The 26,559-nt window shown below is 45.3% G+C and overlaps 1 protein-coding gene across 4 annotated transcripts in view; it reads right to left on the bottom strand.

The window, feature by feature from the left end:
- LOC138950820 (fasciclin-1-like) overlaps positions 1-25,275 on the bottom strand; it is a 29,112-nt gene extending 3,837 nt beyond the window's left edge. The window contains exons 1-10 of one of the 4 annotated variants that reach the window (XM_070322540.1): positions 25,075-25,274; positions 20,115-20,295; positions 17,770-17,893; positions 16,626-16,657; positions 15,844-15,956; positions 13,088-13,241; positions 11,851-11,983; positions 10,368-10,515; positions 7,536-7,692; positions 6,330-6,479 (exon numbers count right to left, since the gene is read on the bottom strand). In XM_070322540.1, the coding sequence (XP_070178641.1) occupies positions 6,330-6,479; positions 7,536-7,692; positions 10,368-10,515; positions 11,851-11,983; positions 13,088-13,241; positions 15,844-15,956; positions 16,626-16,657; positions 17,770-17,893; positions 20,115-20,295; positions 25,075-25,193 (1,311 nt within the window). In that variant the 5' untranslated portion in view covers positions 25,194-25,274. Of the gene's footprint in view, positions 1-6,329; positions 6,480-7,535; positions 7,693-10,367; positions 10,516-11,850; positions 11,984-13,087; positions 13,242-15,843; positions 15,989-16,625; positions 16,658-17,012; positions 17,045-17,769; positions 17,894-20,114; positions 20,296-25,074 lie in introns of all 4 variants that reach the window. The other 3 variants (XM_070322539.1, XM_070322541.1, XM_070322538.1) reach the window with 3 other exon arrangements.
- Positions 25,276-26,559: the final 1,284 nt, after the last annotated feature.

Genomic DNA, 26,559 nt, shown 5'->3' on the forward strand with positions numbered 1-26,559 from the left:
AAGTAGAGGGAAGGACAAGCTGCCCCCCCCCCCCCTTAAATTGGAAGGAAATGCTAATGGCCTGGAAAAGATCCGTGCGTAAGGTTGCCGGCTAAGCCCTGAAAAGGACCGACCCTCACGGAGACCATAAGGCAAACATGCCAAAGTAAGAAAACTTTGGGATGGAGTGAGGCCCAAAAGGCCCTTGAGAGAACAGTCAGCTCCAGAAGAGTGACCAAACTCCAAACTGGAAAGAGAGAGACGCCTGAGTACCAAGTACCAGAGTCCAACTCAATGAGCAAAACTCAAGGAAGACGGTCACCAGTCGTCCCCTGCCCATCCCTGCGAAAGCAGAGAGAGGGGTAAAAAAGAGGACGAAGCGACCTAAGGTAGTGCGTAAGCACCGGAAATGCGGACCCGCAGTGGCCAAATCCTAATGTGACCGGAGACCGGAAACAAAATGACAAAAGCCAGCGTGTTCGCAGAGCAGACTGCTTGTAGGTAATTGAAAATGAATCAAAAAACCCGAAACAGAAAGAACGAGGCTGGTAAGAAAGACGGAAAACCGTGAAGCGAACCAGCCGTCAGACTCCCGAGACCAGAGTTCTCAGGAGAAAAAAGTAATAGTCATAGTTGCAAGTGAAAAAGGGGTGACCAGGCCGGAAGCCCAACCCAGCAGAAATCGTCCCAACTCACATCCTGCAAGCATGATGGAGCAGAGGAAGAGACGAAATCCGCAGTCACAAGAACCAAATTGCCAAAGTCGCAACACGACAGGCAGGAGACTATAACACAGGCTAAGGCCGAGAGCCTTGCTGCCCGTAGGCCGGCCCTTGCACCAAAGTACCCAAAGTACACAGGCACAATAAGAAACCAAAAGTTTCGGCCGCCGAAAAAGATGCTGGCCTAGAGGCCAGCACCGAGAAAACTGGAACATTAGCTAGACCTCTGCCCAAAAAGGGGAGGAGTAGCCAAAAAACCTGAGAAAAAGTGACAAGCCAAGAATGACTTCTCAAACATGCATTGCCCAGACAATGCACCCTCAGGAAAATCTGAATGTTACTTCCGAGGCCAACTCAAGTGAACCTTAAGTTTGGACGAAACACCAGAACGCGTCTGATCGCTAGAGAAAGACAAAGTCAGACTCGGCGAAAGACAAACCTGGACCAAGTCCAGAAGCTCGTGGCAAAGAGAAAACGGGGAAGCCCAAAGGCAGAAACCCCCCTTTAAACGGAAATCGACCTCTCAGCACCCATACGCTGGGAAAAAGAAAGAATGTCGAAGCCCGAAGCCACAAGCACAAGGAAAGCAACAACCACCACCGCCAACGGATGAAATGGCTGTTGCTCCAGCCGAGGCTAAAACCCCGAAGCCCTAAGGCCAGCTGTTGTTTCAAAAACCCAGCGTACCTATGACGGCTGTGAAAGAAACAATCTCACCTGAGCTGAGGACTTAGGCCGCTTAGGCTGAGTCCGCTTAGGTATAGCCTGCTTAGGAGCGGCCTGCTTTTGCTGCTTTCGGATTGAAGCTCAAAAGAAGGGAACCGCTGTTCTCTGTTGGTCTCAATCCCCTGCTTCTGGCATGAGAGGCCAGGCTGCCGGAGAGAGACCGTCCACCAAGGATGACGATCTGAGAATGTTCCTTGTCGACTCCTCAGAAAACCGGGAGTGGGCAAGAAACAAGTCCCTTCTGCACGAGACCGCATGGAAATAGTGCAGAGAGGACAGCCTCATCTGTGCCTCGTTCACCCTTGTAAGTGTGGAGAGGAGTGAGACACTTCCTCCGCGTCCTGCTCTTTACTAAGGGTAAAGGGCGCCAAGGAATCTGCCAGAGCGCGAGAAAGCGCCCGCAGGAGAGTCTCGGAAATGGAACTGAGTTCCAAAAGTTGTCAGCCCCCCTTCCTCAGAGAATAGGAGATTCTGCCCATAGAACGGCAGAACCGAATCCTTCCTCAACGGCTTCGTAAGAAGCGAAAGAAGTTCCGGCGTGACCGGAAACGGTGCACGCGGACGGGGAAAGGCCAACAGGAGGCTTCGCGACGACCTTGGCCAAGGCAACTTCCTCTGATCCGCTAAGGGCACGAAGGAGGAAGCCTGCGCAGGAGCGGCAAGGTATTCCGATGCCAGCTCCGAAGCTGAACCCTGAGGAACCAGCAACGAAACCGACGCCGGAGGCAACCCCCTGTCGAAGAGGGGGGCTTGGCGAAAAGGCAAAAAAGGCGAAAAGCTACTAAGGGTGATTCTTCAAACCAGAAGTAGCTGCTTCCTCTTTGCCAACCTGAAGTCCTTCCTGTTGGCAATCGATTGTGCTCATTCCCTAACTGAGAGGAGGATGAGAGGAATCAAAAACCAAGGAAAGTGGGAGAGAGGAGCTAGCGGCCACCACCGGAGTGTGTGGATGCTGCTGTCCCAACAGAGGCAAGAAGCCTGTATGCCCATAGGGCAAGCCTTGTTCGAAATTCACCGGCGACCAAACGGAAGCAGCGGGAACTGAACCGGAAAATCCGGGAGGAGCCGGAAGTGCGGCAGCAACAGCAGCGCTATGCCAAAGCTGGCGCTGAGCCACCTACGAGCTGAAGCTCGGAACCCAAAGGTAGGCCGTAGGCCAGAACCGGAAGTGACAGTAACCTGTGCACTACCCGCTTGACCTACCTTCCTGCCAAGGCCGGAAGCGAAGCTGCCGGGAATGGCTGCCGTGCAAAGGGCAAAGCTCAAACCGGAAAGGGCCATGGGCTGCCCACACACCGATGAACTAACATTTCCAGCCGGAGCCGGAAGAGAAGCTGTCGCGGACGACTGCTTACGTATAGCGCAGCTCAAGCCGGATGGGATCATTATTTGTCCGCTTTCCAACGAGGCACTACTTCCGTGAACCGGAAGTGCAGCTGTCGCGTACGACTGCCGACGTAAGGCAAGGCTCGAACCGGACGTGACAGTAGCCTGTGCACTAACCAGTGAACCTACACTTCCGGCCGGAACCGGAAGAACAGCTGTCGCGGGCGACTGCTGCCGTAGGGCAAGGCTCGAACCGGACGTGACAGTAGTCTGTGCACTAGCCGGTGAACCTCTTACTTCCGGCCGGAGCCGGAAGCAGCTGTCGCGGACGACTGCTGACGTAAGTCGAAGCTCGAACCGGACGTGACAGTAGCCTGTGCACTAGCCAGTGAACCTCTTACTTCCGGCCGGAGCCGGAAGCAGCTGTCGCGGACGACTGCTGACGTAAGTCGAAGCTCGAACCGGACGTGACAGTAGCCTGTGCACTAGCCAGTGAACCTCTTACTTCCGGTCGGAGCCGGAAGCAGCTGTCGCGGACGACTGCTGACGTAAGTCGAAGCTCGAACCGGACGTGACAGTAGCCTGTGCACTAGCCAGTGAACCTCTTACTTCCGGTCGGAGCCGGAAGCAGCTGTCGCGGACGACTGCTGACGTAAGTCGAAGCTCGAACCGGACGTGACAGTAGCCTGTGCACTAGCCAGTGAACCTCTTACTTCCGGGCGGAGCCGGAAGCAGCTGTCGCGGACGACTGCTGACGTAAGTCGAAGCTCGAACCGGACGTGACAGCAGCCTGTGCACTAGCCGGTGAACCTCTTACTTCCGGCCGAAACTGGAAGCAGCTGTCGCGGACGACTGCTGACGTAAAGCGCAGCTCGAACCGGAGGGGACCATGGTCTGTCCGCAACCAGTGAACCACTACTTCCGGGAACCGGAAGTGCAGCTGCCGAAGACGGCTGCTGCGAGCACATACCTTGTACTGGCCGCGTCCCCGAAGGGACACGCTCAGGTGCACTCCCGCAAGCGGAAGCCACTGAGGCCGGCCACGAAGGGAAGCTTGTCCCAGCGAGTGGAATCCAGAGACAACACGAGCGCCAGTAGACTGGGCCGACGCTCCGGAAACGCAAGTGAGCGACAAGGACCCGGGTAAAAAACGTCCGGAATCCGAAGCTGCCGTCGTCACCCTCGAAGCCACCAAGCAAGGGACGCCCGCCCCCAGAAGTACGGATCTCTGTAAGCAAAGAAGCAATAAGACTAGCCACCAGAGCGCTAGGCTCTGGTGTCAACAAAGGGGGAGAAACGGCCGCACAAGCGGCCGAAACTGACGTCTGAGAGACAGACGGAGTCTCTTCCGGCGCCGAAAAAGGCACAGAAAAGACCGAATTAGTCTTAGGATCAGAAACATGTACCATGGGGCTATTGGCATAAGACGAGGAAGCCCCCCCCCCCCCCCCCCCCGTCTTTTCTCACTAAACGCTCAGCCGGCGACGTGAGAAAGAAATCTACTGAAAAGTAACAAGTCTCGAGGACGTAGGCTTCAGCAGAACCGGAACTAGCACTAGCAAACAAGCCACAAAAGTAGCTACAAAAACATGCTACTGGCAAAATGTTCAAAGTCCGAGCACGGACCCAAACAGGCATACCAGTCTAACCGGAAGTGCAGCTGCCGAAAACGTAAGCTGACAAGAGGTAAACAAAGACTACTGAAAATTTAACTGAGTCCGGAACGGACCTAAAAATCAGCAGAATAATCAACTAGCAAAATAATAATAGCTTCGTAAGAAGCTAAATAACAGCCTACCAAGGTAGTTTACATTCCTAGAAAGGACGTAAACATCTCGATAGCACAACATGCTAGGATAAAGGACGACTACCAAAAGGCGGCCGCCGAATACAACTACTGTAGAATTCTAAGTCCAGAACGGATGAAGAATCCTAGTAGAAAATAAACTTAGCACTAGCGCAGTAGCCGCTAAAGCAGCTAAAACTAACAGCCTACCAAGATAGTAAAGCGACCGGGCACGGACGAAAAACTACTCAGTAGAAACACAGCGTGCTAGCGAAAAAATGGCTCCAACTGGAGGCCAACAAAACAACTACTGTAAAATCGAAGTCCAGAGCGGACAAGAAATTCAGCAGAAAAATTATTTACTAGCAAGAAAAAGATACCTACAAGGCATCTAAAACTAACTTCCTACCGAGTAAGCTCACTGTCCGAGCACGGACGAAAACCAACTCAGTAGAAACACCACGTGCTAGCAAAAAATGGCCACCAAAATGGCGACCAACGCAACTAGAAACCGCTGAAGAAACTTCTGAGTCCAGAGGACGTAAGCAATTTCCAGCAGAATCAATACAAAGTCAAAATAAAATAAGGAACAATCTCACCAACTGGAAACAGCTAGGAGAAGACGGGAGGCCGAGGCCGGAGGGTGTCAGGCTGACAACACGAAACGGCCTCGGAGCATAGCGCAAAAAACGACCTTATCTCTCTGGCTGAAAGGAGTCGAATGAGGGTGTCTCGTACCAGGTACGAGATCTGTGGCGTGATACGCTACGGGAGGCAACCCAGGGTAGCAAGCTTGCTACTTTTTTTTTTAGCTTGGGTTGCTTCCCTTAGACTATAGGCGGGATAGCGTTTCAGACACCTTAGCTATCGACTGCGTCAATGCTAAATATGTGACTCGGAGTAAGAATATGTAATTTAATGTGTCGCATTAAAACCTGAAAACAGAAAACAGTAACCTGACAACAAAACACAAAACTGTAACCTTACAACAGATTGTTGTTATGGGGAAAAAACAATATGAAACAACAGAAATGGTATTGAATTAATTGTATCAGTTTCCGATTCGCGACACTACATTTCGTGTTGTCGTAGTGTCACATTTCGTTAAGGGGGAAGGAAGTCTGAGTGAGTGACAATGCCTGCAAGAACATGCACATCCTTCCAAGATTGATGGCTACAAAACCAGAGAAAATTTTTTTTTTTTGTAAAATGTCTAATTGAACAATCAAACAACAAATAAACAAAACGTTTGTGTAAGAACATGCATATATACATGAATGTATGTAATCACAAAGACAGACTCGAACACAGAAGCTTACACACACTCTCACCTATAAACACACAGGAATACACACTGGAATACACACACACACAAAGGCAAGCAACAAGAATCGCGCTACCTAGCTGTGTGTGTGTTTAGGTGTAATCAGCCACCTGCACTGATGGAAGAATGACCGAGGTTTTAACAAGCCACTGTGGTGACATGGGGATGGGACATGGATACCGTCTCTGAGTCGGTTGACCCGTGTCCATCCCTGCCTGGATTCCAAACCCATGACCTTTTGGCTTTGCACCACGAGTCAAGTGCTCTACCAACTGAGCTACCTGGCCCACCCACACACACAGACACAGACACACACACACACCTAAAGTCAAGTGCTCTACCAACTGAGCTACCTGGCCCACCCACACACACAGACACAGACACACACACACACCTAAAGTCAAGTGCTCTACCAACTGAGCTACCTGGCCCACCCACACACACAGACACAGACACACAAACTTACATTTTGCCATCGTCCATTGTCTGCCTGTATCTGTTTCCCTGCTATCATGTTTTCAAAGTTGTCGATGGCGGTTCCGTTGGGAATGAAGACAGTGAAGAAGCAGTTTGAGCCACAAGGTCTGCCCTGAGTGTTACTTCCCTGTGAAGAGCCCTACAACAAATAATAGGCAAGTAGTATATCAATCGCCATGGCGTTCAAGCAGAAAGTTGTACTCAAACACACATACAGACACAGACTGGAATGAAAAGTAGTCAAAATGAAGAAAAAAGGAATTAAAAGTTTCTAATTTTCAAAAATAAATGCATGCACACACATACACACACACATGCATGCATGCGCACACATGCGTGCACACACACACACACACGCACACACACTCTCACATGTATGCACACACACACACACACACACGCATGCATGCACTCACACACACGTACACACACATACACTGTGTAGCTGGACTGGCAATGCCCAACCATCCAGTTGCTCCAAAAGATTGAGTAGAAATTTGTGGCATTTAGCTACCCTGAATATGAAACTTGTGCTGCTCAGTGCACCCTTGCAAATACAATTAAGGCCACACACTTTTAGGTTCAAAACCGTATTTAGGGTTCTCAGCATTTTAAGGTACATTGAACACTATAGAATCATTGTGGGAAATAATGTTGTCATCATCAACCTCTTTCTTGCAATAAAGCGATCATTTTCGAAATGTTTTATTTACATTTCGCACCATTTTGACGGGGCAGGGACGTAGCTCAGTCGGTAGCGCGCTGGATTTGTATCCAGTTGGCCGCTGTCAGCGTCAGTTCGTCCCCACGTTCGGCGAGAGATTTATTTCTCAGAGTCAACTTTGTGTGCAGACTCTCCTCGGTGTCCGAACACCCCCTGTGTGTACACGCAAGCACAAGACCAAGTGCGCACGGAAAAGATCCTGTAATCCATGTCAGAGTTCAGTGGGTTATAGAAACACGAAAATACCCAGAATGCTTCCTCCGAAAGCGGCGTATGGCTGCCAAAATGGCGGGGTAAAAACGGTCATACACGTAAAAGCCGTGGGAGTTTCAGCCCATGAACGAACAAACAAACACCATTTTGAAAACTTTTGACCCTGTTTTCTCAGTATAGTTTTTTTTTGCATCGGTTGTAGGGAGGGTGTGGGGAGGGGAGGGGAGGTGTTTATTTCCAGAGTGTCAGTTTCTGTACCTGCTGATTCAAGGAGTAAGAAGGGTTGGCAAAGGCGGTGTAGACGTTGGCTGCTGACTGAATGCCGCTGCTGGTGGTGCAAGGTGCGATGCTGTTGAGTCTCACGTCCCTCATGTAGTCGTTAAGTCCCGTCACCGCCAGCTGCAGCGATGATTTACTGCAACGAAGAAAGGTAGAAATTAAAATACAAAACAGATACACTGTTAAATTGAACAAGAAGGGCAAAGCCCATACGACTCACATGCTTTACACATTTTTCCTACCAAAATACATGTGACCTTGACCCAAGGTCAAGGTCATCCAAGGTCATGCAACACAAAGCTGTTAATTCAAGACATAGGAAGTACAATGGTGCTTATTGGCTCTTTCTACCATGAGATATGGTCACTTTTAGTGGTTCACTACCTTATTTTGGTCACATTTCATAAGGGTCAAAGTGACCTTGACCTTGATCATATGTGCCCAAATGTGTCTCATGATGAAAGCATAACATGTGCCCCACATAATTTTTAAGTTTGAAACAGTTATCTTCCATAGTTCAGGGTCAAGGTCACTTCAAAATATGTATACAATCCAACTTTGAAGAGCTCCTGTGACCTTGACCTTGAAGCAAGGTAAACCAAACTGGTATCAAAAGATGGGGCTTACTTTGCCCTATATATCATATATAGGTGAGGTATTGAATCTCAAAAACTTCAGAGAAAATGGGAAAAATGTGAAAAATAGCTGTTTTTTAGGCAACATTTATGGCCCCTGCGACCTTGACCTTGAAGCAAGGTCAAGATGCTATGTATGTTTTTTGGGGCCTTGTCATCATACACCATCTTGCCAAATTTGGTACTGATAGACTGAATAGTGTCCAAGAAATATCCAACGTTAAAGTTTTCCGGACGGCCGGACGGACGACTCGGGTGAGTACATAGACTCACTTTTGCTTCGCATGTGAGTCAAAAATCAAGAAACAACAAGAGGCGAAGCCTTCAAGGCTCACGTAAGAAATCGACAAACAGTAACACAAACTGAATCACTCCGTCACACATACACACACACAGTAAGCATAGGTAACACTGTGCAAGAAAGCGAGACACTAGATCTAGATCTGTCTGTCTGCATGTAGCCTACTTACAGGGACACGACTGCCAACTAGTCTCGGCCCGCTCAAAATAACAATGACCGAGACTTTCAGTAATTCCTTTGCGTGACGTCTAACCCTCTTACGTCATAATGTGACGTCTTCAAATGTTAAAGTTTCTATCACACACGTCAAACACTTTTGATCGAGACGTAATCTTCTTATGCGAGCTTTATCCATAGACTCGGAAATGTTAAAGTTTCTATCACACACACACACACACGCACAGACAGACAAAAGTTAGCACCGCATAGGCGACACTTACGTGAGCCAAAAAACCAAGACAGGTCTGTTTATATAAGAGTTTACGGGAAAGACGAAAAATATGAAACAAATAATCTGTTGAATTGAAAAATCAAGAAATAAACAAGAGGCGAAGCCTTCAAGGCTCACGTAAGAAATCGACAAACAGTAACACAAACTCAATCACTCCGTCACACACACACACACACACACACACACACCCACACACACACACACACACACACACACACACACACACACACACACACACACACACACACACACACACAGAGAAAGAGAGTAGGTGAAACTGTGCAAGAAAGCGAGACACTAGATCTAGATCTGTCTGTCTGCATGTAGCCTACTTACAAGGACACGACTGCCAACTAGTCTCGGCGCGCTTAAAATAATAATGACCGAGACTGTCAGTACTTCCTTCGCGTGACGTCTAACCCTCTTACGTCATAATGTGACGTCAATGTAATGTGACGTCTTCAAATGTTAGAGTTTCTACCACAGACATACACACGCACAGACGCACGCACGCACGCACGCACGCACGCACGCACGCACGCACAGACAGACAAAGTTATGATCGCATAGGCTACACTTACGTGAGCCAAAAACCAAGACAGGTCTGTTCATATAAGAGTTTACGGGAAAGACGAAAAATATGAAACAAATAATCTGCTACCTTGAGTAAATCAAGCAGCAAACAAGTTGCGGAAAACAAGTTGAGTGAGGCCATGTCAAAACATTTAGACAGTCTCTCGGCCTGAAACTAACAGATCAACGTGCGCAACACTTAAAACCCTGGAATAGTCATTACTAAGACTAGTAACGGCTTTGCTAGCCGAAACACGAAGGCAGTCAGGACTGGGCTCCACAAAGCGTGCAAACATAAAATGAATTTTCTTTCCTTTTCAGCACTCATGTATACTTTTTTTTATTAGACCCATTTTTCTGACTCCTTGCCGGTGACCGACCAATAATAGTATGTCTGATGTTATTGGATGTTATATATGTACCAAAAAGAACAAGAAATTCCTCCAAGGTAGGAAAAACACCCCCGTCAAAGGGAAATAACCTTCTCAGTTGGTGGCAGTGACTGAGTGAGAATGGTTATTTCCCTTTGACCATTAAGATGTCCCTCTATAAGTCCTTGTATAATTTTAATCCACCAATAACTCCCTAACCGTGTGTTTGACTGGTCCCAATTTTTGTAAGGACCGTCTCAGGAATGTATAGAACCTGTTCACCCAGTTTGGTGACGATCGGTCCGTTCATTCTTGAGATCTATATGCGAACACAAACAAACAAACAAACACATCGAGCGAATCCTATACACACCCCTATACCGGGGGTGTAATTAAAAACGTGTTGAAAAAAAAAATGAAAAAAAAATGGAAAAAAAATGAAAAAAAAATGAAAAAAAGAGAAAGAAGAGAAAAACTCACATGAGCCAGTCTTCACAGAAGATGGTGTTAGGAATGTCACGACTGGGGACGCCGGGAACAGCATCGATAATGTGGACGTATCCGTTGGTGACACCCACATCCGGCCTCACCACACGGGCTTTCACGTAACCAGACTCTATCCATGTTTCTGGTCAACAACGGCACAAGAAGGAAGTTTTTATTTTTTATTTGTCATCACTGTCATAGTGTGTAAACACACACAGGCACCTGCGAGCTAAAAACCCCTGCAGCTTGGCCAAGAAAGACAAATTCAATGTTCTAGATTCCCTGACGGACCCTATTTTGTCCTCCTGATCCTAAAACTTTCTTTGACCCTTCAAAAATAAAAATATTTAAAAAGACAAAACTCGATTTTGACGACTTTCTTAGGAAAGTAACTTTTCTTCGACATCTAGGGGACACATAGCTCGCATAATTTCCGGCCAATGAAAAGTCACATGTGCATGTGTAGGAAAAAAAAAGCTTTAATGAAAAACAAGATAACAGTAAAAATGTACTCACCAGTACCAGAAAGACGAACAATTAACATGGACCGATTTCGACACTTGTCTTTGTCAGCAAATACAATACTAATACAAGAAGAATTATAAAGAAGTTGTTGTCTATAATGAAAAAATAAAAAAAGGACCAGTTGACCGTAATTTTCTTGGCCTTGCCATCGGAAACAAACGATTTTTGTTGTGCCTTATTATTATAGTGAGTATTTCTACGCACATACCCTCCCGGAGGGGAGGCTCATGGCGTTTACAATAATTATGCCGTGTGAGATGGAATTTTTTACACAATATATTACGCATTCACATCGGCCAGTAAATCTCAAGCGTGTTAGGCGAGTATATACTTTTCACGGCCTATTATTCCAAGTCACACGGGTATTTGGTGGACATTTTTATCTATGCCTATACAATTTTGCCAGGAAAGACCCTTTTGTCAATCGTGGGATCTTTAACGTGCACACCCCAATGTAGTGTACACAAAGGGACCTCGGTTTTTCGTCTCATCCGAAAGACTAGCACTTGAACCCACCACCTAGGTTAGGAAAGGGGGGAGAAAATTGCGGCCTGACCCAGGCCTGAACACGCAACCTCTCGCTTCCGAGCGCAAGTGCGTTACCACTCGGCCACCCAGACCATGCCTTACCATTGCCCTCGGCACGGTTGGCCTAGTGGTAAGGCGTCCGCCCCGTGATTGGGAGGTCGTGGGTTCGAACCCCGGCCGGGTCATACCTAAGACTTTAAAATTGGCAATCTAGTGGCTGCTCCGCCTGGCGTCTGGCATTATGGGGTTAGTGCTAGGACTGGTTGGTCCGGTGTCAGAATAATGTGACTGGGTGAGACATGAAGCCTGTGCTGCGACTTCGGTCTTGTGTGTGGCGCACGTTATATGTCAAAGCAGCACCGCCCTGATATGGCCCTTCGTGGTCGGCTGGGCGTTAAGCAAACAAACAAACAAGCAAACAAACCATTGCCCTGGCTGTAGACTTGAATGGGGTTGCGGAAGTACTGTGAGGTGAGGGACAGTCGTGCCTCATATGCCCCATTCACCCCGGTCAGCTCTATCTCCTGGCCTGGCTCCAACATGCTCAGTTCCATCATCTGAAACACGTCAGGGTTCCATTTACTTAAGTGCGCCTAGCGCCATTGGCGCATAACATCTCAAAATGTCCCATTGGAATTCTCTTCAGTGCGTCAAAGGGCGCACTGAGAAAGGGCGGTACAGTGTTTGGAATGACCTAAGCACCAAGCCAAGCTGAGCAACTTGCAAGTTTGTGAAACGAGCTGTGATTGGCTTTTAAAATGTAATTCATTAGTAATTTCAACCAATCCTGCAAACTATCTGTGCTCGCACGTTTACCTCTGTGAAAACTGTCAACAGAAGCGATATCGATCGAAACACAGACCCACACACACTAACCTGATAAACTTGAAAATTCTCATATCATCATATGCTGATAGGGCACCAAATAGAACTATTTTGCATCTTTCGACAAAAGCATTTTCGGACCGCCTAGCCTGCGCATGCTTTGCGCTTTTTGCCTTGGACTATGTAATGTCCCATCAGAATTAGGTTGAGGGGAACAAATGTCCCATTGTCTTTTTCTTCCAGGCTAAAGTAAACCCTGGAAACACCACAAGCAAACTGATGGAAACTGAATAAGAGAGCCATACAGAGATAGACAGAGAGAAGGGAGAGAAGAGATACAGAGACAGAGTGCGCAGACAGACACATTGAGGGGCTTGGAAACTCAGGACTTTATTTCGAAAGGATAACAGTTTCAGACTTGGAATAATCTTCTAGTTCCAACCTGTTATTTTTAACATAGAGTAAAAATGAAACCATGAGAGAGAGAGAGAGAGAGAGAGAGAGAGAGAGAGAGAGAGAGAGAGAGAGAGAGAGAGAGAGAGAGAGAGAGAGATTAGCAGAGATAGAGAGAGAGAGGAGAGAGAGAGAGGGAGAGAGAGAGAGAGAAAGAGAGGGAAAGAGAGAGAGAAAGAGAGGGAAAGAGAGAGAGAGAGAGAGAGAAAGAGAGGAAGAGAGATTGGCAAAGAGATAAAAAGACAGAGAGAGAGAGAGAGAGAGAGAGAGAGAGAGAGAGAGAGAGCTAGAAAGAGAGACAGGGAGACAGAGAGAAAAAGACAGACAGACAGACAGAGAGAGACAAACAAACAGAAACAGACAGACAGAACAGCATAGAATACCTTGTTGATCAGCGATATGTTGGTCATAATGTTGTTATAGGACGGAACATTCCTGAAAGCGGTGTCGGTCGGCACAAAGAGAGTAACTCCACTCGGAGCCACGACGGCATTCTGGAGTTCATTTCTTGACCGCTCCAATACTTGCTTGAACGTTCTGCACACAGACACAAAGCAAAGATTGCTGAAAACTCTGGCAAGCGCATTGGCCTAGTGGATGACATTGGGCTCCCAATTGGAAGGTCGTGGGTTCGAATCCCGGCCGCTCCAGGTGGGTTAAGGGTGGAGATTTTTCCAATCTCCCAGGTCTTCTTATGTGCAGACCTGCTAGTGCCTTATCCCCCTTTGTGTGTACACACAAGCACAAGAATAAGTGCGCACGAAAAAGATCCTGTAATCCATGACAGAGTGCAGTGGGTTTTAGAAACACAAAAATACCCAGCATGCTTCCCCCAAAAGCGGCAAAACGGTCATACACGTAAAAACCCACTTGTGCAAAAAACACAAGTGTACGTGGAAGTTTCAGCCCATGAACGCAAAGGAAAAAGAAGAACAAGAAGCTGAAAACTCTTGGTTTAGTTACTGTGCTCACAGAAATAAAGCAAAGATTGCTAAAAACTCTTGGTTTAGTTACTGTGCTCACAGAAATAAAGCAAAGATTGCTGAAAACTCTTGGTTTAGTTACTGTGCTCACAGAAATAAAGCAAAGATTGCTGAAAACTCTTGGTTTAGTTACTGTGCTCACAGAAATAAAGCAAAGATTGCTGAAAACTCTTGGTTTAGTTACTGTGCTCACAGACACAAAGCAAAGATTGCTGAAAACTCTTGGTTCATTTACTGTGCTCACAGAAATAAAGCAAAGATTGATTATAAACATCCCCAGAAAAATTACTCTGCACAGAGAAGCGAAGCAGAAACTGCTGCAGAATTGGCATGACACCTCCTTAGTCTGTTTGCTCTGCATACAGAAACAAAGCAACTGTAGCTGAAGAACGCCACACCTCCTTGATTTAACTGCTATGTATACAGAAACAAAGCAACTGTTGCTGAAGAACGCCACACCTCCTTGATTTAACAGCTTTGGAGACAGAAACAAAGCAACTGTAGCTGAAGAACGCCACACCTCCTTGATTTAACTGCTATGTATACAGAAACAAAGCAACTGTTGCTGAAGAACGCCACACCTCCTTGATTTAACAGCTTTGGAGACAGAAACAAAGCAACTGTTGCTGAAGAACACCACACCTCCTTGATTTAACTGCTTTGGAGACAGAAACAAAGCAACTGTAGCTGAAGAACGCCACACCTCCTTGATTTAACAGCTTTGGAGACAGAAACAAAGCAACGGTTGCTGAAGAACGCCACACCTCCTTGATTTAACTGCTATGTAGACAGAAACAAAGCAACTGTAGCTGAAGAACGCCACACCTCCTTGATTTAACTGCTATGTATACAGAAACAAAGCAACTGTTGCTGAAGAACGCCACACCTCCTTGATTTAACAGCTTTGGAGACAGAAACAAAGCAGAATTTGCTGAAGAAGTCACCACACCTTGATTTAACTGCTATGTAGACAGAAACAAAGCAACTGTTACCGAAGAACGCCACACCTCCTTGAGACAGAAACAAAGCAACGGTTGCTGAAGAACGCCACACCTCCTTGATTTAACTGCTTTGTAGACAGAAACAAAGCAACGGTTGACACCACACCTCCTTGATTTAACTGCTTTGGAGACAGAAACAAAGCAACGGTTGCTGAAGAACGCCACACCTCCTTGATTTAACTGCTTTGTAGACAGAAAGAAAGCAACTGTTGCTGAAGAAGTCCCCACACCTTGATATAACTGCTATGTAGACAGAAACAAAGTAACTGTTGCCGAAGAACGCCACACCTCCTTGATTAAACTGCTATGTAGACAGAAACAAAGCAACTGTTACCGAAGAACGCCACACCTCCTTGAGACAGAAACAAAGCAACGGTTGCTGAAGAACGCCACACCTCCTTGATTTAACTGCTTTGTAGACAGAAACAAAGCAACGGTTGACACCACACCTCCTTGATTTAACTGCTTTGGAGACAGAAACAAAGCAGAATTTGCTGCAGAATTGCTTAATACTTCTCCCTCCAAGGTCTTAAATATCGGGGGGGGGGAACTTAAATAGCAAGAGAGGGTCTTAGATAGGGGCCGTTCCGCTGTGCGGTGGAACTACCCTTTGAGGACCAAGAACAATCTGGAGAAAATCGGGTCTTAAACAGGATGGAGTCTTAAAAATGGGGTTATTGATTTACAAAGTTTTATGAACAGAAAAGTTGAACAAGCAGGGCCTTACATGGGGGAGGGTTTCACTGTGTTTAGCAAATCCCCCCCCCCCCCCACCCCTTTCAATACCCCCTCCCCCCACCCCCCCCCCCCCACCCAATTTAAGACTCCCTTCCTTTTAAGACCCTGTTTTCTCAGATGTTCTCTTCATAACCTCTGTAAATACACCCCCATGTTAAGACTCCCTCCTTTTTGAGACCTGATTAGTTTCCAGAATTTTGGAGGTCTTAAAAGAGGGAGGAGGAGGGGGGAGGGGGTGTTCCACCGTAGAGTGTGACTCACCTACCTATGAAGAAGGATGCTCCCCGCCTTAAAGAAAAGGAAAACAAAAAAAAAACAACCAAAAAAAAGGGCAAACAAGAAGGGTTGTAGCAGCCTGCATGCAACTGAGGTCAACAAAAAAAGAAGAAAAAAGAAGAAAAAAAGAGTGTGACTCACCGTGTGATGGGGTTGAGCCAGATCTCATCCTTAGCCGTGTTGTACTTGTATCCAAGCAGAGTATCGATGAAGTGAATAGCTCCGTTCCTGCACGTTATGTTGCCCCTGACAACCTGTGCCGTCACCCCACCACTGCTGACAAACACTGCAACACAATGACACATAATGATGATGATGATGATCCTGCATGTAACGTTGCCCCCGACAACCTGCGCCGTCACCCCACCACTGCTGACAAACACTGCAACACAACCACACATAATGATGATGATGATGATCCTGCATGTAACGTTGCCCCCGACAACCTGTGCCGTCACCCCACCACTGCTGACAAACACTGCAACACAATGACACATAATGATGATGATGATGATCCTGCATGTAACGTTGCCCCCGACAACCTGCGCCGTCACCCCACCACTGCTGACAAACACTGCAACACAATGACACATAATGATGATGATGATCCTGCATGTAACGTTGCCCCCGACAACCTGCGCCGTCACCCCACCACTGCTGACAAACACTGCAACACAATGACACATAATGATGATGATGATAATCCTGCATGTCACGTTGCCCCTGACAACCTGTGCCGTCACCCCACCACTGCTGACAAACACTGCAACACAACCACACATAATGATGATGATGATAATCCTGCATGTCACGTTGCCCCCGACAACCTGTGCCGTCACCCCACCACTGCTGACAAACACTGCAACACAACCACACATAATGATGATGATGATGATCCTGCATGTAACGTTGCCCCCGACAACCTGCGCCGTCACCCCACCACTGCTGACAAACACTGCAACACAACCACACATAATGATGATGATGATGATCCTGCATGTAACGTTGCCCCCGACAACCTGCGCCGTCACCCCACCACTGCTGACAAACACTGCAACACAATGACACATAATGATGATGATGATGATCCTGCGTGTCACGTTGCCCCCGAAAACCTGCGCCGTCACCCCACCACTGCTGACAAACACTGCAACACAATGACACATAATGATGATGATGATGATCCTGCATGTAACGTTGCCCCCGACAACCTGCGCCGTCACCCCACCACTGCTGACAAACACTGCAACACAATGACACATAATGATGATGATGATGATGATCCTGCATGTCATGTTGCCCCTGACAACCTGCGCCGTCACCCCACCACTGCTGACAAACACTGCAACACAATGACACATAATGATGATGATGATAATCCTGCATGTCACGTTGCCCCCGACAACCTGTGCCGTCACCCCACCACTGCTGACAAACACTGCAACACAACCACACACAATAAGGATAATAAGCATAATAAGGATAAGATTCAAATAGTCCTTAGAGGTTACCCTCATGGAAATTCGGGCTGCTTTCTCCCTGGGGAAAGCAAGCTGCCATACAGTATACGGCGCTACCGATTTAAAAATTTTTTTTTTAGAACACCTCCCTTATATGGACACATTCTGAGGTCCCTTTGTCTATAATCTCCACCAAAATATACCTGTCATGACAGGCCACCTGCAATCTAGGGACACTTTGGCTGGTCCCAATTAAGGGTGTTCTTTCCTCGCAGGTACCACAGACTAAACAGAAACATTCAAGATTTTTGTTGTTGTTGGGGGTCATTCTAGATGGTGGTTTTGGATATATATATATGGAGGGGTGGTCGCTAGGGCAGGTTCAACTGTATTTTTAACCGCTGTTACAGGTAAAGAATGGACTGGTACAGTGGAACCCCCCCTTTTAAGACTTTCAAAAATCTGAGAAAATATGGTCTCAAAAAGGAGGGAGTCTTACAATGGGAGTACATTTACAGAGGTTACGAACAAAACGTCTGAGAAAACAGGGTCTAAAAGGGAGGGAGTCTTAAATCGGGGTGTCAAAAAAAGCGGAGTACGACTGTACCTGCTTCTCTTGCGGTGTTGGTTCTGAAGATGACCTGTCCCTTGCCCAGGTTGTTGATGCCCTCGTTGTGGTAGACGAAGGAGGTGTACACCACCTGGTCCTCTATGATGTGCATCTGGGCCACCTGAACAATTGTTTGTTTGTTTATTTGTTGCTTAACGTCCAGCCGACTACGCAGAGCCATATCAGGACGAGGAAGGGGGGGATGAAGGGGGCCACTTGTCATGCGATTCCTGTTTACAAATGCACTAACCCATTACTTGTGTCCCAGCAGGCTTTAGTAAAACTAAATTAATACCTACTGGAAGATTACCAGTTTCCAGTATGTTAAAATAGGCTTAACCTATCTACTGCTGGACTTACATCAGAACACTAACAGATTAAACTATACATGAATCGCGAGACAAGCGGCAAGAGAAGAGATTTTTGGAAAAAATACAGGTGAATGAGCAAGAAGGCAGAAAAAAGAAAAGAATTCATGAAGAAAAAGAGAGCATGACAGGAAAGAGGAACCAAAAATCTACCTAACAGCAAACTAGAAAGCTCCTGCGGTTCCAAAAACAGGAGGGGCCTTTAATTTCATAACCGCAGTGCCCCACTGCGGGAGGCCACCTGAACAAAGACACAAGCACTGTTAGTTGGTGGTGTGACGGGCGCTGTGGTGTGGTGGTAAGACGTCGGCCTCTTAATCGGAAGGTCGAGGGTTCGAATCCCGGCCACGGCCGCCCGGTGGGTTAAGTGTGGAGATTTTTCCGATCTCCCAGGTCAACTTATGTGCAGACCTGCTAGTGGCTTATCCTCCCTTCGTGTGTACACGCAAGCACAAGACCAAGTGCGCACGGAAAAGATCCTGTAATCCATGTCAGAGTTCGGTGGGTTATAGAAACACGAAAATACCCAGCATGCTTCCTCCGAAAGCGGCGTATGGCTGCCTAAATGGCGGGGTAAAAACAGTCATACACGTAAAATTCCACTCGTGCAAAAACACGAGTGTACGTAGGAGTTTCAGCCCACGAACGCAGAAGAAGAAGTTGGTGGTGTGCCTCAACATATACGGGTTATTCTCCAGAGCTGTGCACCATTTTATGACATGTATTTTCAGTCCTTTAAACTGAATAAGTTTTGCACGTCATTGGAAAGAACAATCAAATTTGCATCCAAAACTGTTTCTTTTGAACGCCTCACAATGAGAGCTATAGCACGCTGACCGGTGTCACGAACCGAAACCTCTGCTGAACAATCCTTCTCATTGCGGATTGTTCAGGCAGAGGTTTCAGTTCGTGACACCGGCAAAGGTGTCATTCTTCTCAAAAGCTAGAAAAGGCGGTTTTGAAGCTGTTTTTAGAAAGTAATGAGACAAAAAACAGTACATTTCAGTTATTCTTCAACGTGTTCTCTTCTACACTTCTTCCCTTTCAACAGTGAAAACATCCCTTTCTCACATATTTTCTCTTAAAACACTCTGTAAATTTATCTCCATTTTAAGACGACATCCCTATTTAAGATTTTGTTCTCAAATTTTCTGTTAATAATGTCTGAACATTAACCTCCATTTTAAGACTACAGTGGAACCTCCCTTTAACATTTTTTTTTAAGATTCCCTCACTTATAAGACCTTTTTTCAGACTTTCTGTTCACAGCCTTTGTAAATTTACCTCCGTTTTCATGGACTCCCTCTCCCCAATTTTAAATTTTTTTTTCGAGGTCTTTAACTCATTCGAGTCGTGCTGGTAAAATATCGGCGGCACTTTTCTACTACGTAAAAGACGTGCCGGTGCCGGTGATATATCACCGGCAAGATTTGTTCTTTTTTTTCCTTGTTGGGAGCGACGAGGATTGCAGGGATGCAACTGACAACTAAGAGTACGTTCATTTTTGAAGGAGTTGCTTAATCCCTTCACCTACTATAAGCATTAGTTTGTCGCCTTCAGCACAGATTTTTCCATGCGGACTGCGACGTAGTCAATTCGCCGAAACAGCATGGCGTCGCTCAAAACTTTCGTTTTACCCTCTTTTGGATAGCATATTGGATTAAGTAAGTGTCACACAGTTGGATCTACAGCCTCAATTATAAGGTTAGGGTTTTCATAAAGATCACATGTAATTCTTTCTGATACATTTTGTTTTATGTTGTTATGTTGTGTGGTTGTGTGTCTGTGATTTTTTACAAAATGCCAAAAACAGTGCGATTTGAGGGAACGAAACGAACAATACGGGCGCGACTCGAATGAGTTAAAGGTGGGTTCCACTGACCTCCTTTTCAAGAATTTCTCAGATTTGTTTGAGGTCCTTAAAAGGGGTTTCGCTGTATGCACTAGGTACTCAAAAATTGAAGTAATACCCACTTCATTAAGTTTTGACGGGTTGCCACGCAGAAGGTCAAGTTTTTCCTTGGGGATTCGTCCGATGGCTTCCCTGGTGGGAACAAAAACGGTGATTCTGGGGCGAGTGTTCATGAAGTCCACGGTTTTTGTATAGTCCCCTTCCCCTGTGATGTATTGCAGTATCTCCCTGTAGAATGCTGTGCTGAAAAAACAACAATAACAATATGTCAGTATCTCCCTGTAGAATGATGTGCTAAAAAAACAACAATAACAATATGTCAGTATCTCCCTGAAGAATGCTGTGCTGAAAAAAAAACAATAACAATATGTCAGTATCTCCCTGAAGAATGCTGTGCTGAAAAAACAACAATAACAATATGTCAGTATCTCCCTGAAGATTATGCTGTGCTGAAAAAACAACAATAACAAAATGTCAGTATCTCCCTGAAGAATGCTGTGCTGAAAAAACAACAATAACAATATGTCAGTATCTCCCTGTAGAATGATGTGCTAAACAAGAAGAGCAAACGCTCGATCGAGTCACTTTCGCAGTTCTGAATATTATATGAGGCATCAGATGGACAGGAAGAAATTGCTATTCACAACACAATGAGTCACGTTCACATAAAATTTGAGCCCGGTCACTTTTATAGTTTCCGAGAAAAGCCCAACGTTAAGTTGTGTGTTGCCGAACAGAAAAGGCTAGTTATCTCCCTTGTTTTTCTGATAACGTTCGTAAAAGGCTACAGATGTAAATACTTTGATGTAAAGAATAATCCTACAAAGTTTCAATCACATCCGATGAACTTTGTCAAAGATATAAAATGTCTAATTTTTCCTTTGACGCTGACCTGTGACCTTGAAAAAGGTCAAAGGTCAACGAAACCATCGTTAAAGTGTAGAGGTCATTGGAGGTCACGACTAAACAAAATATGAGCCCGATCGCTTTGATAGTTTCCGAGAAAAGTCCAACGTTAAGGTGGTGTCTACGGACGGCCGGCCGGACAGACTAACACTGACCGATTACATAGAGTCACTTTTTCTCAAGTGACTCAAAAAACAACAATAACAAAATGTCAGTCTCCATTTAGAATGATGTGCTAAAAAAAACACCCAATAACCATATGTCAGTATCTCCCTGAAGAATGCTGTGCTGAAAAAACAACAATAACAATATGTCAGTATCTCCCTGTAGAATGATGTGCTGAAAAAACAACAATAACAATATGTCAGTATCTCCCTGTAGAATGATGTGCTAAAAAAAACACCCAATAACAATATGTCAGTATCTCCCTGAAGAATGCTGTGCTGAAAAAACAACAATAACAATATGTCAGTATCTCCCTGTAGAATGATGTGCTGAAAAAACAACAATAACAATATGTCAGTATCTCCCTGTAGAATGATGTGCTGAAAAAACAACAATAACAATATGTCAGTATCTCCCTGTAGAATGATGTGCTGAGAAAACAACAATAACAATATGTCAGTATCTCCCTGTAGAATGATGTGCTGAAAAAACAACAATAACAATATGTCAGTATCTCCCTGTAGAATGATGTGCTGAAAAAACAACAATAACAATACGTCAGTATCTCCCTGAAGAATGCTGTGCTGAAAAAACAACAATAACAATATGTCAGTATCTCCCTGTAGAATGCTGTGCTGAAAAAACAACAATAACAATATGTCAGTATCTCCCTGTAGAATGATGTGCTAAAAAAAAACAATAACAATATGTCAGTATATCACTGTAGAATGATATGCTGAAAAAACAACAATAACAATATGTCAGTATCTCCCTGTAGAATGATGTGCTGAAAAAACCCCAATAACAATATGTCAGTATCTCCCTGTAGAATGATGTGCTAAAAAAACAACAATAACAATATGTCAGTATCTCCCTGTAGAATGATGTGCTAAAAAAAACACCCAATAACAATATGTCAGTATCTCCCTGTAGAATGATGAGCTGAAAAAACAACAATAACAATATGTCAGTATCTCCCTGTAGAAAGATGTGCTGAAAAAACAACAATAACAATATGTCAGTATCTCCCTGTAGAATGATGTGCTGAAAAAACAACAATAACAATATGTCAGTATCTCCCTGTAGAAAGATGTGCTGAAAAAACAACAATAACAATATGTCAGTATCTCCCTGTAGAATGATGTGCTGAAAAAACAACAATAACAATATGTCAGTATCTCCCTGTAGAATGATGTGCTGAAAAAACAACAATAACAATATGTCAGTAACTCACTGTAGAATGATGTGCTAAAAAAAACACCAATAACAATATGTCAGTATCTCCCTGTAGAATGATGTGCTGAAAAAACAACAATAACAATATGTCAGTATCTCCCTGTAGAATGATGTGCTAAAAAAACCAACCCAATAACAATATGTCAGTATCTCCCTGTAGAATGATGTGCTAAAAAAAAAACTAATAACAATATGTCAGAATCTCACTGTAGAATGATGTGCTAAAAAAACACCAATAAAAATAATTGTCAGTAAGTACTGGTGTCACATGACTGATGTGAACCAGTTGATTGGCTAATGGCGATGCGCTAAAACTGTTAGCGCACTCTTGGAGTGCGCTAACTTTTCCACAGAGCGTATTCTTGCGCCCTTTGCCTAAGCAAGACTGTGCTCTCATCCTCAGAATTAATTAATGACATGTAGCTTATATTCTCCACAATACCAAATGACCATAAATTCCCTGCTTCTCAATTAAAGCAGAAGTGGTTTTTTTCTGACAGATTGCATGTGCCTGTGCCAGTGCCAGTGATCTAAAAAAATAGAAGCCGCTGTGTTTCATCTAATTTTCGCCGACTTGCATAGATTCTTCTCATATGCCGTGTTAGTGGCATGTAGCTTATCATCCACATTACCAAATGATGAGTTAGTATACAATTCCCAGCGGCTAACAGAAAACACAAGTGTTATTCCGATAACGTACCAGCAAGACCAGTTTGGAAGACTGACTCGATCGACTCTGTAGCAGACAACACAGAAATACGACTACATCAGTTCAGTAAATGAATGGTTTCAGAATTATTATTTCAAAGCAAGAACAATCGTAATCGAAAACGTGTAAGGTTCAGAACGTTCTTACCATATATAAGATTTATTAGCAGCCTGCCTTATGCGTACAGACTCAGTGCAGACTGCAGTCGTTCCATTGCCCAGGTTGGCAGGTAGCCTAGCAGACGACATTAACCCCGCTCAGCAAATTAACATGTTGGGCAAATGTGAACGAAAAAACGATGGGGATATAATACGTGTAGGGTTCAGAGCATTCTTACCGTTCATATTTAGTATCAGACTCCCCGATGAGCGAAGATAGAACACGAGAAATATGCCACATTTGTTTTGAAAATGTGCGAACCGTCGAGTCCCGCTTTGAGTCAATTCAAGGGGAGTCACTCCGCATAGTCAATCCGTCGAAGCTCGACTGGAGGTTTCGAATCGCAAATAATGAAGAGCCTTTCTCCGAGTTCAAATGAGGTCTCTCTGAAAGATCATCACTGTTCAGATTAACGCTACACTGGAATTTACCAACAGAAATTAAAATGCGTGTGACGAAAGCACGACACACTTGAGACACCCCACACAAAAGTAGATCTTTACTGTGCACGACCTGACCACACAGTTATGCCTATTCAAATGCGCATTGCAAAATGTGCGTTAGGAATCTTCTTTATTCTATGGCGGTACTGACAATATCGTTATTGAAACAATCCCAGTGCACTAAGGGATTTATAGAGCAAATCTCGAAAATAATTATTGAACTCAGCGCTATGCGCTTCGTTCAATAATGAATTTTCTCGATTTGCTCTATAAATCCCTTAGTGCACTGGGATGTCTCAATAACTTAAACAATAACAGCACTTTATTGTCCATTAAAATATTACATGAAGCAAGTACACACACACAAGCACACACACAAGCACTTAAATTACACACACACACACACAAGCACACACACACAAACACAAGCACATACACACACACAAGCACATTCACACACAACACCATATAAAGTGCCATTTAAATTCAAAGATTAAAAAAAAATTATGACAGGTAAAAGTGTTGCAGGAAATCACAGGGTTATAAAAAAAAAATTTTTTTTAAAATGTATTTGTGCGATGGCTTGAATACGAGTCTGTGTGTGCATTGTGCACCATTCTGATGGCCCTGATACACCGCTAGCTTTCAGAGTTCTCGGTGGGGCCCGGTAGCTCAATTGGTAGAGCACTGGACTTGTGACCCTAAGGTCGCAGGTTTGAATCCGGGCCGGGCCGAACACGGGTCAACTTTATGTGCAGACTCAAAGATGGTATCCATGTCCCACCCCCGTGTCACCCCTGTGGCATGTAAAAGACCTAGCCATTATGCCATTTAATGTGCAAGTGGCTGATTACACCTCAACATGCTTACACCTGGCCGGGATTTGTTTGTTCGTTCATGGGCTGAAACTCCCACGGCTTATACGTGTATGACCGTTTTTATCCCGCCATTTAGGCAGCCATACGCCGCTTTCGGAGGAAGCATGCTGGGTATTTTCGTGTTTCTATAACCCACCGAACTCTGACATGGATTACAGGATCTTTTTCGTGCGCACTTGGTCTTGTGCTTGCGTGTACACACAGGGGGTGTTCGGACACCGAGGAGAGTCTGCACACAAAGTTGACTCTGAGAAAAAAATCTCTCGCCGAACGTGGGGACGAACTCACGCTGACAGCGGCCAACTGGATACAAATCCAGCGCGCTACCGACTGAGCTACATCCCCGCCCTCTTACACATGGATGACTCTGTTGCTGCTAGCTTTTCAGCGAGAGGAAGCGACCCCAATTTCCCAGCGATGGGAAAATAAAGTGATGAAAATGAAATAGAAAATGTGCATGCACACATTCGTGTGCAAGAGAGAGTGGGGGTGAGGCGGGGTGCATTTGCTTTTGATGTACACTCACTCCGATTGTTCGCTTAACGAGATGTAGCCAAGCACAGACTTGTCGCTGGGGATATCCAAAACTCTGTCTATGACCTGAATGTAGGAGTTGCCTGCCGGAATGTTAGGACGTAGAATCATCGCTCCATTGGCGTAGTATTCTGTTGGCCCGGCTACACCGCTTGCAGAGTTCTGAAACGTAATGCCAATAGGTTACGGTCAATTCACAAAATAAGGACAAACATGAATACTGTGAGTGGCAACAGGAGCAGTGGCCTAGTGGATAAGACGCCAGCCTCCCAAGCCAAAGGTCGTGGGTTCGAATCCCGGCCGCGCCTGGTGGGTTAAGGGTGGAGATTTTTTCCAATCTCCCAGCTGGTCAACTTATAAGCAGACCTGCTAGTGCCTTATTCATTTTCGTGTGTACACGCAAGCACAAGACGAAGTGCGCTCGGAAAAGATCCTGTGATCCATGTCAGAGCTCAGAGCTCACACGACCTTCTGCTTTGGAGGCCGGCGTCTTAGTACCACCAAGCCATTGCACCCGTCACTGCACACTCTACACCCCCTTCCCCAACTTTGAAAAGGACTGCCACCCAGCCCAGCCCAGACACATTGTCTAGATCTCAACAGCCTACTGCTTCTTTGCAAAGAGATGTAAAACTAAAAGAAGGCAAATCCAAAAACACTTCTTTAAAAAAAAAAAAAAAAAAAAAAAATTTGTGGTTTTTGGCTCACGTAAGTGTAGCCTATGCGATCGTAACTTTGTCTGTCTGTGCGTTTGTGCGTGTGTGCGTGTGTGTTTGTTTGTGCGTGTGTATGTCTGTGGTAGAAACTTTAACATTTCGTCATTTGAAGACGTCACATTATGGCGTAAGAGGGTTAGACGTCACGCGAAGGAATTACTGAAAGTCTCGGTCATTGTTATTTCTTATTTTGAGCGGGCCGAGACTAGTTGGCAGTCGTGTCCCTGTAGGCTACATGCAGACAGACAGATCTAGATCTAGTGTCTCGCTTTCTTGCAGTTTTACCTATGCTTACTGTGTGTGTGTGTGTGTGTGTGTGTGTGTGTGTGTGTGTGTGTGCGTGTGTGTGTGTGTGTGTGTGTGTGTGTGTGTGTGTGTGTGTGTGTGTGTGTGTGTGTCGGAGTGATTGAGTTTGTGTTACTGTTTGTCGATTTCTTACGTGAGCCTCGAAGGCTTCGCCTCTTGTTTATTCTTAAAGAAGGCAAACTCTTCGTTTGGCACACAAATAAAATTGTGAACCAAATGCCCATGTGCATTGTCATTTCCAAATGGCTGTATTTGCTAAACCGTTTAGGAAATATGCCTACAGCCTGCGATGCTTTGCAAAATCGAGAGACCTACAAGGTAGCTCAGTTGGTATACGCAGCACTAGCAGGGATGTCGTTAGGCATTGGACATATAACGATGAAAATCCCCAAATGTCCGATTCACATTGCCGCATGTCGGTCAGATGTCCTATGGTTTTAGCCTGAGCATGGTCA

This window comes from Littorina saxatilis, linkage group LG16 (genome assembly GCF_037325665.1).
Source record: "Littorina saxatilis isolate snail1 linkage group LG16, US_GU_Lsax_2.0, whole genome shotgun sequence".
NCBI classification, from domain to species: domain Eukaryota; kingdom Metazoa; phylum Mollusca; class Gastropoda; order Littorinimorpha; family Littorinidae; genus Littorina; species Littorina saxatilis.